The sequence below is a fragment of the Pezoporus occidentalis genome, unplaced genomic scaffold (assembly GCF_034315485.1).
Source record: "Pezoporus occidentalis ecotype Australia unplaced genomic scaffold, CSIRO_AGI_Poc_V1 ctg81, whole genome shotgun sequence".
Taxonomy (NCBI): domain Eukaryota; kingdom Metazoa; phylum Chordata; class Aves; order Psittaciformes; family Psittacidae; genus Pezoporus; species Pezoporus occidentalis.
In genome coordinates, this window is record NW_026916170.1 from 5,200,475 (window position 1) to 5,214,505 (window position 14,031).

Here is a 14,031-nt window from a genome sequence, read left to right on the forward strand (position 1 = left end):
GTCACACACAAATCTCAGGCTTCACAGTATCTCAGACACCCAGACAGCGTTAGAGTGGGATTTTGCGAGTGTCATGTTTGTAATTGAAGCAGTAGCTTAACATTTCATCTTGAAGTGCATGTAATGGGTTTAATGCTGTTTAGACTGGTATGTTTTACCCACATTAATGTAAATTCCTCCTTGTAATGCAGATACCAAAATATATAGGTGGGGTTTTTTTGAGCTGATCAATATTTAATTTTGATTATGTGTCTTAAAGCAGATTCAAGACTCAATGAAAACAGATGAAGAAAAAGAAGACAAGGAGGGGGTAAAATCTGAAAACATTAATTCTGGTGCTGAAGATAATGTAAAGGATCCTACTCCAAATCCATTAGAAAAATACATGAAACTAATTCAGCAAAGGAGGGCAAACAAGGTGAATATTCTCAAAGTGGGGTTCCAAAAATAATATTGACTAAATTTAGATCTTGCTAAGTATGCTTCCAGTGAAAAGAGTATCCCCATTTTTATTTTTTTCCCTTCATTCAGCAGCTTTATCTGACAACCTGCAGAAGCGTGTTTGCATTTGTATTGCAAAACTGCGTTGACTCAAAATAACAGAATCTGAAACCTTTCTTCTATAAGGGCTTTTGTTCTGTGTCCTGTGGGGGAGGGGTTGGCTTGTTTGTTTGGCTTTTAGGTACTAGGGCAATATTTACATTTAAAAGTCCTCAGTTTTCAGTTTAAACTGTGCTTAAATAGTTTGAATCTACACAAGTGAGCTTGTGTTCCACTGACACAACTGAGAGAATTTTTTTCTGGCAAAATGGAAAATTTGATGTTAAAGAAGAGGTGTGTATGGGGATGTATCACATGACTTTGAAGGAATGTAGCATATTTTTGTTCAGACGTTATCCAAACCTGATTTTTCCAAAGTGTTAATCTAGATGCAACGTAGTGTTTGTAGAATTAGGGTATCATCTCCTTTGGATGACTTATTTTCAGTTAGGTGCCTTAAAGTACAGATTCTTAGAGTCACTTAAACCTTAACTGAAGAACCAATTACAGACAATGTATTTTTTCTCTTGGTTGCCAGGATTCAAAAAAAGAAGTGTCACTTACAGAGGGATTTGGACTTAGTGAAAAGGATGACAGGTAAGGCTCATATATTATTATTCATCACTTCTGTTACTCCATATTAATAGCTACAGTATGAATTATGCTTGAGAGACATCTGCCTCTTAAAAGAAAAATAAACCAGTAATCAAAACCAAATGTGTTGCGAAAAATTGAGGACCCTTCCAGTTCTTACACAGGTGAGCTGTGGAATGATCCGTTTCAATAGCTAAGGCAATTAATTAGACCTTTGTATCTGCATCTGGGTGGCATCTCCTGATTCTTCACACTGAGCTGAAGTATGAGGGATTCTTCTTGGGTTATGCCCCTGTGAAGGTTTGTTAGTGCCGCACCTTGCAGATGGCCTGTTACTAGCATTGAATCTAGCTTTGAGTTATCAGGAGCATTGTGAGCTTTTAACAAATGAGTTCACACTTTTTGGCGGAGATTTGCACTGCTTGCACTGGATTACCACAGCTAGGGCATTTCCTCTGCTTCTTTCTAGACACTGATAAATAAGGATATGTAGTTCTTAGTTGCTTAAGAGGGGAAAAAACCAAACAACCCTCTATCACATCTTTCAGTTTAATTGAAGATGTAGAAATGAAAATACGTATAAGCAAAAAATATGGAGCAATTAAAAAAAATGAAATGCTCACTGAAACAGTAGTAATGATTCAGTATTCTGTGCCCCTGAAATGCTGGTTTATATACCAGACCCTACCGTGTGCTCCTGAATTGGTACTTGTGCAGTGTTATTTTTACTGGGTGAGCACCACAGACAGAGCAGGTAGAAAGACAGATAGTATGTCTTTTTGGTAGGTAGGAGATGACTTTCTGTTCATTAAGGCCCAAGTCTTCACCCTTAAGGGCTTGCTTATTTCCTTCAGTTCACTGAAACAGCAAGAGAACTGTAGCACAGGCAATCTCTTAACTAACTTCCTTTTTAAAACAAATATTTATATTTAAGATACAAAACTACTTTGGACTCACACAACTTTCTTTTCCTCCCTTCTATCCTTATTACAGCACTGCAGACATTTCTCATGGAGACATGGATGAAAGCTTCTGGTGAACAATAGCTGCTGCTAATTATTATTATTACAATGTTTTTAAAGCAGCTTTCTGCCTGTAACAAGTGTCAGGCACCAAGATTGCAGACTGTATAATTCTAAACTAATAAAGCTGAGTTTGAGCTGTCTCATCGCTTCAGCCGTTGACTTCAAATAGTGAGTCCCAGTGTGTCACTAACGCAGGAGAAGGCTCATGGATGGGGCAACAGAAAGGTCAAAGCAGTGTGAAGAAATTAATCAGCATGTCCAGGTAGATTGGCTTTGGCATTGAATTCCTGTAATTTCTATAAACAGCTTTTCAAGTGGGGCCCTCCCCCCAACCCCTTCCCCACTGTAGGTCAAAGTAATAGTGTGCAGGTAACAGAAAAATGCAGTCATCATGACCCGTTTTTAAAGGCGTCTCGTAGGGACAAGGTGGCTTGGGTGGTTTCAGAGTGGAGCGTGACAGACCCAAGCCAACATGTCCCTTTTACTGCTGTGGCAGGGGAAGCAAACAGACACTTGTAGAAGCAGCCTTATCTTGTGTATCTCCTTGTTGGTATTAACCACCCCAGAATGGAGAGATTAAAATAAAAGTGCTATTTAACTCATCTTTATTTAAGCTTTGTATTTTGTAGGTAGATTATAGGCAAGATCATTAAACTTTATTTACAGTATAAAATACAGTATTTTTATCAATGAAGTGATTTTGAGTGGCAGCATATATTACAACTTGCACTGCATTTGAGGCTGCTCAGCTTGACCTAGCTACAGGAACATGAAGCCAAGTTTGACAGAATTTAGGGGCAAAAAACAAAGCTCTGTCTTGAATTCATCAGAAGCTGAAACGTGTACCACAAATGTGACAGAAATAAACTTTGCTTTTAGAAATCAAGCTAGTATGTAATCTGATGGCAAGTCTAATTTTACATGCTGCTTAATTTGGTGCTGCAGCAATGCTGGCACTTCAGATATTTCTGAGAGGCCTTCTGTTTGATGCCCAGAACGGGACAGGTAGTGCTTGTTGCATTATGCTGGCCAGGAACTACTACCACCACTTTGTGCTAGAGCCACCTGCTGATTTGCCACGCTGAAGCGTACGCCACCAGGGCCTCCCTTCCCACTACAGGAGCACCTGGATACTCCTGAAGAAAACATCTTTAACTTCAGATAGGGACAGAAAGCCTGAAGGTGCACCAGGACGGAGCAGCTGTAAGTCTGTTTTCAAATAAGCGTACACAAGTGTTTTCTATTATCTACAAATATTTATTTTAACACTTGGATGTAACTACAGGAAGCCCTTGGCACTGATAGAAAATATTGATTCACTGTTAGGTTACAAAAATTTATACATAGCAAAATTTAATGCTCTTTACATAAAAATATTAGACTACTTAAACAAAACTTCAAAAACTCCCAGTCATAGCTACACTGAATTAGAAAAGAATTAGGCTTTAAGACACTGCCTCCATTTTACCCTTATGCAAACACTGGGCTAGAACATCACCTGCATTGCTGTAGAAATGTCTCCTTCATGCAACAGGTAAGAACATACACTAGGCTATTTTGTCATATTTGCTCTACATTGATCAACTTACTTTGCCCCTGTTTTGAAACTGTCAAATTAGACTTCAACATTTAAAAAAAAGATTCTATTTGAAGTTAATACCCCCCAAAATGCCTTTCTCTTAATACTGACTTGAAGGAATTTGTGCTGCCTTTGCTTTATATTCAGCAGTGAAAACTATCAAACCACACGTCAGCTTAACATGGGTATGACTTGAATATTTAATTCTTTCAAATGCTGATGTGTTTTACTCCCCCCCAACATTTATTTATATATATATATCATATAGAACAAACACCAAATATACCATCACTAATACTCAAGATATCACTGAATGCTTCTGAAAAAAAAACATTAATTAGAAGGCAGACTTCTATGGGAAATTACTTTAAAATGGCACCAGTTTGTTTGTTGTTGTGTCTCTGAACACCACATTTTCTTAATGTGCTAATTCATTTGTAAAAAGGAAAACACAGAAGCACTGACTATAATAAATTTGCTAAGCACCAAGATAGAGAAAGGTGGACAACCTGTATTCTGCTTTATGGCTGTAATTTGTATTGTTTGTGTAAATCTCTGCGAACTTTCTCATCCGCTCATTTGGAATAGTCAGATCAGTCTCATTTTAATAAGGTAACACTTTTCACATACTTAAAATGTAGGATAATGGTCTCCTGCTGTTATATAAATGCTAAGACATTTATAGAAAATAAATATTAAGGCAAAGCTGACATTTATTTTCCAAGAAGGGGATCATTATCCAGACCCAGGGATCTACATTCCATTAAATACATAATAAAAAGATTAAAACTTGGGACCTCTACTCAACACTCCTGTGAGCACAGGAGCACAACTGCTTCATTGTAGAAAAGCGTGGCAGAAGAGCAGGGTGCTGTTCCTGCAGCCCAGGCCAGGAACGTTCCAGGGCAGCCCTGCTGCAGCTCGGGAGACTTAGGCCTTTGCCTAAGGTCTGCACAGCGGGCGGCTGCCTTCTGGTGTGGAGCACCTGCCACAGCTCTGTGCAGGGCTCAGGGCTGTAGGAACACATCAAATGCTAAATATCAAAAGTCTGGAAGAAGAATATTTTGGTCACTTATTGTGAAGTGTTGCCTTTTAAAATGCCTGGAATAAAACCTCCATTCTCTGTAAGAAAGGATGGAAGATTACCCACAGGAAGATTTCCCTATGAAAGTGTTCCAGGAGCTGGAATGTGAAGCTTTTGCACTTCTAACTTTGTTTGGTAGACACACATCTGTACTGCAGAGCAGCTATTTGTTGATTTGTCAGAGCTACAGGAATTCTTCTGCGGAATTACTGTGGCAAACATCTATGTGTAAGAATTGAGTTGCTCTTTTGACCGAGACTGGATATCCTGAAGCTCCTGCTCTTCTTTTGCTTTGATATCTTGGTAGGCCTGCATTTTGCTGGCATCCTTTAAGTAGGCCCAGTTAGAAGACAGTATCATGAGGAAGTGGATCTGGAAGAGAAGGGTGAGCATGATGGCTAGTGAGCATGTCAAGAGGCAAAGCAAGCTGCTAGTTAGATTAATAGACGCTCTTTGAAATAACAACCAAAAAAATAAAGTTACTCTACGTTAATAAGCATTCTGTTATGAAAACAAGCACAGAGGCTATTTCCACAGGTCTCTAGGATCTGGCATGCTAACACTTCAGTCAGTTATTCACAATTTAGAGGCAGTTAGTAGAAGAGTAACAAAATGAGCTACAGAGTTGTACGGATCAATTAAAATGCAGAATGGGGGAAGCAGGAAAAAGGTTTTGTACGTGGCGAGACACGGCATCCATAAACTACGAGGTGCTCAGGAGAACTGCTGGCTGAGGTTGTGCTGGTTACGCATATCCAAGCCCAGATCCCGGCAAGTCTTTTCCCCCAACAAGCAGATGAGAATTCCACCCTCCCCCTGGAAAAAGCCTGCAACTGTAAACAGTTTTATTTACGTGAACAAGGCTACAGTAACAGAGTGAAAAATTAAACAACAAAATGTGAATCCAAAACTAAGCAAAAGCATGCAATCTCCGGGTTAAGAAGTCTTAATCATGTACTTTTATAGCTACATTTTAAATTTCCATTGTCTAACCTCAGGTGAAGAGTTTTGTACCACATGTAGCAACCAGTTCTTTTTCGTTTAGTTACCGGGTAGATTTTTTTCTAGTTTGTGCCTTTGTCTCTTCCCGACTTCTTTTCACCACACTTCATGCAACAAAATCTACATCTGAAAACACTGATTCACTTTTTTTTCCTCTTTTCCCTAACAGTGTAAAAAAGTCCCTCTGGCCTATGCATGGTTTTGCTTCCCGTGCAGTCATACTTACATTTTTGAGATCTGGCTACTGAGAAATCAGTTACTAAAGTGCAAGCTGCACAAGAGCAGAAGCTATTTATAAGCTCGTTCTTAACTAGTTCAGGGTCTAAAAGAAAGAATGTGATTGTTTTACGCAGAGCTAATGCAAGGATGCATTTCCTTCCAGAGAGAGTGTGATTTGGCAATTACTTGAAACTGAAGTAAGAGGAAATAATCAACTTCTTCATCCATGGAATCACTGGAAACACAAGCCAATTAGTCCATTGATACCTGGGCTTCTGATTTCTGCCGAAAGGGATTGGCACTACCTTATTACTCCTTTTCTTTTGCATCATATATATTTTGTATGCTTGGGAGGGGGTTGTATTTGATGAAGAATAAATTAACAATTCTGACCCTGAACTGTTCCAGTACTTGTTTTAGAGATGACTGTTAGAAAGCCAGTGGAGACGTGAACTGAAAACATCCCATCTTCAGAAGGATGCTTTATAAACACCCCTACAGTAACTGAATCCTCTCGACATGAAAGAATAGCCAGATCTCATCCACATCATAGTTCATATACAAGAAGTCATTTTATTAATCTGATCAGCTAAATGATGCTTATTGAAGCTATTTACAATTACTGTCACAAAGTTCAGAAAGCTAGACTTTCAGCCTAGGGTGTCAGTGGTATTTCAAGCTACACAATGCAGCTCTTTACTGGGCTTATACAATTTAGAATTTAGTGCAGCAATCTTCCCGACTCTTAAACTTCAAAACAGCATAGTTATATGTAGTAGCCATCATGTAGATCAGCTGGTGGAAGAGAACAAAATACAGGACAGTAAGATACAACAAGGTGACGGCTCAAGCCCACTTGGGCAACTGTCGATACTTTTACAACAGACGTTATTCTGAGCTTCTTCCAGGGTGAAGATGCAAGATAAATCATTTGCCATTTATCCCAGAGAGGATAACCTACATGCAGACCTAAAGGCTATTTCATCTACAAATATTTGGGTTACGCCTTGGTTGGCTGACATGAGGTTAGAAGCTGGCAGCAAAAGGAAGCATTAGATGAATGAATAAGTCATCTCCTTAACATCTCCTTTTTCCAACTGCCATCTGTAAGGGGCATTGCAGAGTTGGACTAGCCAAATTGCCTGGGCCCAGACAAAAAAACCAAGAGGTTACAAGCAACTGATCAAAGAAACTACAAAAATGAAATGAAATAATGGATATAAACCCAGAAATAGTTGGTAGAAGTAGGATTTTCAAAGGATATGCAAAAATTTTCTTTCTAAGGATGAGGGAGGTGGGTTATGATGACTTCTTAGAGCAAATGTTTGGAACCTGCTGACTTGTAATGAGCAAACTGCAGCAGCAAATAATGGTGATTACAGCTCACTTTCCTTAATGTCTACTATCACTATTCTGAAGATACACAAAATTTCATCTTAAAGCATCTTAAGCCTGAAAGGAACATGTCATACAGTAAACCATCAAAAAATACTACCCACCAATGCTATGACGGTGGCACCAGCTCCAGCACAAGCCACAATGAACAGGTGGTAAGACATGTAGAACTAGGGAGAAAGAGGATGTTAAAAACACTGAAGTAAATGAGAATAAGGCAATATGCATTTCAACTGTTCTCAAGGATAAGGATAATAAAGGCATCTTCACTGCAGGGTATTCAAAGCTTTAGAAAATAAAACTGTTCTGAAGTAATTTTCTTTTATTGGATGACCTAACAGAATAATCTCAGTGTTGCGTTTAAATCAATCTCTTTATACTACCAGGATTAGTTTTCTCCAAAGTTTTTTATCAAGCTATTTATTACACTGTGCCTGAGTGACTTGTAGGCAAAAGCTGCCAACAGGTTATGTTTCTGTACCTCATTTGTGTTGCAGATGTTCTCTAGAATCGGGCCACAGGCTTTGCCAGGTACAGCATTCCAAGGGATAATACCTGAAATACCACAGCAAAAGAAACCACTAATTTTAGCAATCAACACACACTTTCTGTTCCTCTCTCCTCTTTTCCGCCCACTTGCCAGTTGTGTTCCCATTCTGGGCATCCGCACGTTGACCAGCAGAGCTCTGAGTTGGCAGGAGGAATTAAAACAACTCACTCAAGATGCGCTTTCTCCTCACACCGAGGCTCGCTGCCAAGGCATGTTCTCAGATGTGGTTTTCCCATATGGCAGCCAAATGGTTGGTTGGGTTTTTGCACTCCAGGTCCAGTCCCATACCGCCTACTCCCCCACTCAGCACTGAAAGGGATGAACTGCACCTCAGAGGTACTTGGCACCTTTCAGGATAGCGCTTACTTACTAGATTAAGATCTATTTGAAATTAGGAGAGTGTGAATATGGAGCTAGACAGTAGGATTACAGGATTTTTTTCTGGTTTAAGTTCTGATAGGTAAAAAGCATTTGGGGAACACTGCTGCAAGGAAATTCAGCCTGCCACACCTCACCTACTCCCAGTTACTTTTCTTAACATGATTGAAAATCTGAAAAGTCAACGGCATCTAGCAGATTTAAAATAACCTAAATTCTTAGACCAGTAACAGATGTAAAGCTTAAGCAAAAGCCATTTGAAACAGGAGAAAACCAGCTTGTCTCCCCCATCGAGCTTGCATTTCAAACTCAGCTGGCTGGAATTAGCAACTCTGCAAGGGGCAGGTCACTGAAATTATCTTAGGATGGTTTGGCTTTCAAAGAGATTTTATAGGATTTACTTTAAAGCCAGCTTCTTCTCTGCAACTGCAATATACACCTGAAGCCTTTTAGCTACTGCTTCCAGCCAAAAACACGAGGGCAGTTCAGTGACACAAGTTGCCAGTTAAGGAGCTGCTCTCTCCCACCACGCACTGAAACCCAAATGATTCTACTGATCAGAGGAACAGCCAAGCCCCATGCGACGCTTGCACAGCTGCCAAACAACAGGGAGAAGCAGAAAGGTGGAGGAGCCCATCTCCTCCCTGCACTCCCAGGCTCTGCTGCTGAAGAAAACGTCTTCCCAGTCTCTTGCTGTCAGTTGCTAAAATAGGTTGCAAGCATTTAACTGATTTGGGACTTCTTGCTTTTAAAATGTCTATATCTCTTCTACTGGACTTACAGTCTGGAAAGGAAAGCAAGCCCGAGCTTCCTTACTTTTTCAACTCTGAATCCGTTTCCTCAGCTGTCATGGTTTGAGCCAGCCGAAACCAGGACATGAGCTTTGAATGCCTTAGTCCAAAGAAAGAAGCATTCCTAGAAAACGCTTGCTAAAATGATGCCAAAAGTCCTGGTGACAAAAGCTCTTCTGCACAAGGGAAGCTGCAAAGATTAACTTCAGACAAAATTCTCCTTAAGGAATGAACTACTTTGAAAAGCCTGACCTATTTTAAGCCCTTGTCCCACTCTCTTCTCTGCTACCTGCACACCTGTGGGATTGCTGTGTCTCATCAAAGGAGCGTTAATTCAATAATTGTTAAGGCAGACTCCCGATTGCAGGTTTTTGGTCTTTTAAACTGAAAGTAACTGTTAGTGCAAAGTTCAGGTGCTAGCTTCCTATTTAAATATAAAACCAGCTTTTTGAAAGGAAAGAATTTATACACGTGGGTTCAAAAACCAGGATCTGGTTATCTATTTCTCTGCACTGGTTCCAAGCAGTTTATTTTGAGGCTGATTTATTTTTAAACCTAATATTACAGTATTGGAAACCGCCTCAAAATCACTTTAGATAAATGACTTGCCAGTTCAGTTAAACTGATTGCATCTGGAAAGAGATCAGTGTAATCTGAATTAATTAGAAAAGTAATAGCACATTCAAAGATACAAGATGCTTTTGCATTTGGTTCATTTGATAAGGCTGAGACAAAACTACTGAAGACAGTCCAAGGAGAAAGGATAAAGCATTTAATCAGGATTAAAATGAGTACCGTATTGCCTGATATCCACGCAGATCTGGTCCCCTGGAACTGTCACATTTGTCTGAAGAGATTTGATGACTTCGCAAGTTGACCATATGTTATAGAACATAAAGACAGGCACAGCAGAGAAGCCAAAGACCCCAAGCCAGGCCACTCCAAGCACATAGGTGAGGAAAACAAACTGGGCAGAGAAAACACAAGCACTTCACATTTATTCTTTGAAAAGAACACTTGAATTTTCCTTAACAAGGGTTCAAAATAATCTTTAAGCATACTTTTGGAAATCAAGGAATATAAAACATTTGATTTCCAAGCATGAATAAAATCAGTATTCTCGTTGCTTACAATTACATCGGTAGTTTAAGTGCTACTGAGAAAGTAATTCAGGCATTTCCTTTTTCATCAGCCTGCTTGAGCAAACAGCTTGCCCTCCTGAAAGAGCAGTCCATTAATTCCTCAAGATTCTCAGCTAAGCAGGGATGCTGGTTGTAGGCTAAACCCAATAACATTCCAACAAAAATCAATTCAAGGAGTTTTTTAATTAACTGTAGTATACCAGCATTTCTATGCAAGTTGCAAATCAAAACAACAGAGCGAATCGATGCTCACAGAGCTCTCCCATACTGATTTATTGAAGTCAATTTTGAATGTAACATTTGAGAATGCCTATTTTTTAAAACATACCACAACCTTTACAGCAGATCAGAAGGATTCAGTTGATCTAATACACATTTGCAAAGAAGAAAATGAGTTAACATCACCTTAGAGAACCATGGATTTTCCATTGAAATTTGCTGGTTTGGATTGGCTCTTTTTAAAAATAAAAAAATTACTACCTGCATTTTCTTTGGTAATATTACAAAGTATGGCACTCATTGCTCTGGAAATTTCCAGCTTCCCACCCCCACCCACTGGACTTCTTCCCTTTTCCCTCTGCTTCTAAGTTTCATGATAAAACTGAATTCCCTGGCATCAGTTCCTAGCTCCCTCATCCTGGTGAGACAAGGATTTGGATCCCACTTGGAAAGTGGGGGAACACTGTGATATCTTCTGTGTTCCCTGTTCACTGTTATTTAACTGTAGGTGTACTGGAAAGGCTTTACTTGCACTGGTGTTGCACTGTCTTACTTGTGTGCCAGAGAGCAACAGTGAGGATGCAAAAGGCTCTGATGCGGGAGAAGGTTCTCTCAGCCTCACCCAGAAATGACAGATTGAACTAATGCTGCAGTGGTGGAAGTTCATATCCTCATAGGTTTTTATCCAGATGTGCCGAACAATACTGCAAACATTACAGCAAAGGTTGAGCGGTTGGTGAGGCTTTCCAGTCAGTGCAGGCGGTGTGTGGGGAGGTGGGAGAGCTTGCAAACTAAGTCACACAAATAACCCAGCTAGCCTTTAATTCATACACAACTGAACTCAAATACCCTATTTCATATTAGATAGTGCCACACAAGAGACCTGTGTGTTTTACGTGAGAATTGAGAATTCTCGCTTTGGATTTTGGATAAATGGACCAGTTTACAGGATTTTTATAGGTCCACATTTATGATGAGTATGTCTGCATATGTATATGTGGAAGTGTTCATGCAAGGAAGAACATAAAGCCTTTAACTCCTAAAATAGCCAGGAGAAAACACACTCATTCTCACATTTAATGTGATAACTGTGGGAAATGGCTGTTTTGCATTACCACAGCCAAAACAAATAATTTATGGAAGTTGGAAGTCTGTCTTCTGCTATAACCTTATGCAAGATAGAAGGGACAGCGTTTTATGACCTCGCTCAGTAATGTAACAGAGACAGGAGTAGATTAAAGGAGGAAAAGTTAATAAAAATAAGTCCTGTATATCTAAAAGCTTGTTGTCCATATGCAGCTGTGGCCAACATTCTGTTAAGATATTTTATCTCCCGCAAATCTTGTTCTGACCCTGGTGTTTTAAGCAGCTCTACCACTACACAGTAGCATACAGGCATTTTTGCGCCATGACTGTCACCACTAACACTAATGTGTATAACCAGAGCTCCAAGCAATTATTCAGCTGCTAAATTCTCTCCTTCACTTGTGTGGACAAATATGGGCAAACATGAAAATACATTTTTTCTGTCATATTTCTATGTGTCACGCTGGTATTTGTGTAAGCAGCTGACAATCACGTGCCTGCAGCTACTCAACTTCACAAGCAATTCTCTGCAGTAATTAGATGCACATATGTTTATGTTTCTACTATAGTTTGGATCTTTGGAAAATACTGCTATAGATCTAATTTTGCTCCTCAGTGAAGATCACACTTGCTAGAAAAAAAAAGCGAGTTAATAGCTGCTTGACTGGAAAATGATTGTATATCTTCTTTTTATTAGCTCTTGGATAATTCAGTAAATACCCAACAGCACAGTGGAAAAATTGTTAACCCTCTTGAAAATAAATATGCATTTCTTTTGTATTTAACCAGCTGAAAGTACATATTTTTAAAGTACAGGATATAGATTGTATATTAAAATGCAACAATCACATCAAAAGCCTCTTCTCTTTTCACCCACACTTTCCCGTGGGCGATCTGTCATACTGCTTAGCTTCCTCCATAACTACAAGCTTTGAATTCAGATTTTCAGAAATAGCTTTGAAATCCTGTCTCAGAAACATGGTTATGTTTCTGTTCTTGCAGAGTGCGCCCTGGGGGGCAATGTGGAGGAAAATCTGAAGTTTTATTTTTAGCTGAACTTTGTTTAAAATTTTGTTCCCATACAGAAGTATATTGAAGGGAAGATGGATTGTAACTTTAAGGCTTTAAGTGTTTCAGCTTTGCAAGAAAGACTCCCTGATATATCTATCATAGAATCATTGAATGGTTTGAGTTGAAAAGAACCTTAAGCTCATCTAGTTCCAACCCCCCTGCCACAGGCAGGGACACCTTCCACTACAGCAATTTTCTCAAAGCCCCATCCAACCGGGCCTTGAATGCTGCCAGAGATAGAGCATTCACCTCTGTGCCTTTTGCCATCTGCAAACGGAAGACAGCAATACTTGATTCAAGTGCAAAGATGCTGTGAAGCTTCACTCTTTACTGTCTGAAGGATCCAGACATCCTCAAGCAGAATTGACTGTAGAAGTCATTTGAATTTAGTTTGCTATTTAAATAGCTCTGCAGACCACAGCCTTTTTACAGTCAGCCTTCAAGCATCACTAGTGTGCTCCATGTTTAAAAGCACAAACTTTGTTTTGTTTTAAAATTAGCAGTCTCCAGACCACTGGGTTCAGCTTTCTGACATGGGAGGCCATGGTAGCGCCCTGAGAGTACACCTGCAGAATCTGGATTTGACCAAGCATCCTCGGAGCTCAAGGAAGGACCAGCAACAGGGATTGGCTCTGACCACCCATAAGGAGTTAAAGAAAGAAGGAAGCGATATGCTGTTGTTCAGAAAGCCAGGAGTTAAACCAAGCTCAACAGGTTTTGGCTAAGTGAGGACTACTGTTCTCATTTCTGATACTGCTTACCATTCCACTGATGCAGCGGCCACAAGCTGTTGTTTTGAACTCTCCATGCAGCTCCTTCACAGCACTTGTTGTATAAAAACCTTCTGCCAAAAGGATTATTCCGTATAAGAAGAAAAATGATGCAATGCCATAAATTACATACTGCATTAGCTGAATTCTAAAATGGAAAAGAAAAGATAATTAGATTTCACTCCTATAAAAACACAGTCAGTCCTCCCAAATTATAATAGGTATAAGATAACTCCTTTTCCAGAAATACAGTTCAAGGCTCTTTAATGCATTTTAAGCAAGCAGACTGCAAAAGAGGCCAGCGTGGCTATCCCAGTTCTAAGCAATACTAATGTGCATTAGCCTTGTACATGCTTGGGGCACATGGTATAAGCACTCAGTCAGATATTACCTGAAAAAGTTCTCAATTCCTTAAAGATCTCTTATGTCTAGAATAGGTAAATGGAAAGAGCAATTTCTAAATATTATCAATCAGATTCAGTATCTGAAGCTAATTGTTTTGGAGGACCAGAATGTCAGATCTTCCACACATCACTTTTGGCCTCCAAAAGTCATACGTTGCTATTAGCACAACTTCTCCAGAACT

At 39.5% G+C, this 14,031-nt stretch overlaps 2 protein-coding genes across 10 annotated transcripts in view; one reads left to right on the forward strand and one right to left on the reverse strand.

The window, feature by feature from the left end:
- OFD1 (OFD1 centriole and centriolar satellite protein) overlaps positions 1 to 2,297 on the forward strand; it is a 32,558-nt gene extending 30,261 nt beyond the window's left edge. For 2 of the 4 annotated variants that reach the window (XM_062603768.1, XM_062603771.1), the window contains 3 exons: positions 260 to 418; positions 1,079 to 1,137; positions 2,128 to 2,297. In XM_062603768.1, the coding sequence (XP_062459752.1) occupies positions 260 to 418; positions 1,079 to 1,137; positions 2,128 to 2,173 (264 nt within the window). In that variant the 3' untranslated portion in view covers positions 2,174 to 2,297. The remainder of the gene's footprint in view (positions 1 to 259; positions 419 to 1,078; positions 1,138 to 2,127) is intronic. The other 2 variants (XM_062603767.1, XM_062603769.1) reach the window with 2 other exon arrangements.
- Positions 2,298 to 2,747: 450 nt separating this feature from the next.
- Positions 2,748 to 14,031, reverse strand: part of GPM6B (glycoprotein M6B) — a 109,258-nt gene continuing 97,974 nt past the window's right edge. For 4 of the 6 annotated variants that reach the window (XM_062603784.1, XM_062603781.1, XM_062603780.1 and 1 more), the window contains 5 exons: positions 13,437 to 13,593; positions 9,953 to 10,124; positions 7,920 to 7,993; positions 7,543 to 7,608; positions 2,748 to 5,194 (listed from right to left, as the gene is read on the reverse strand). In XM_062603784.1, the coding sequence (XP_062459768.1) occupies positions 5,045 to 5,194; positions 7,543 to 7,608; positions 7,920 to 7,993; positions 9,953 to 10,124; positions 13,437 to 13,593 (619 nt within the window). In that variant the 3' untranslated portion in view covers positions 2,748 to 5,044. Of the gene's footprint in view, positions 5,195 to 5,650; positions 6,839 to 7,542; positions 7,609 to 7,919; positions 7,994 to 9,952; positions 10,125 to 13,436; positions 13,594 to 14,031 lie in introns of those variants that run through there. The other 2 variants (XM_062603782.1, XM_062603786.1) reach the window with 1 other exon arrangement.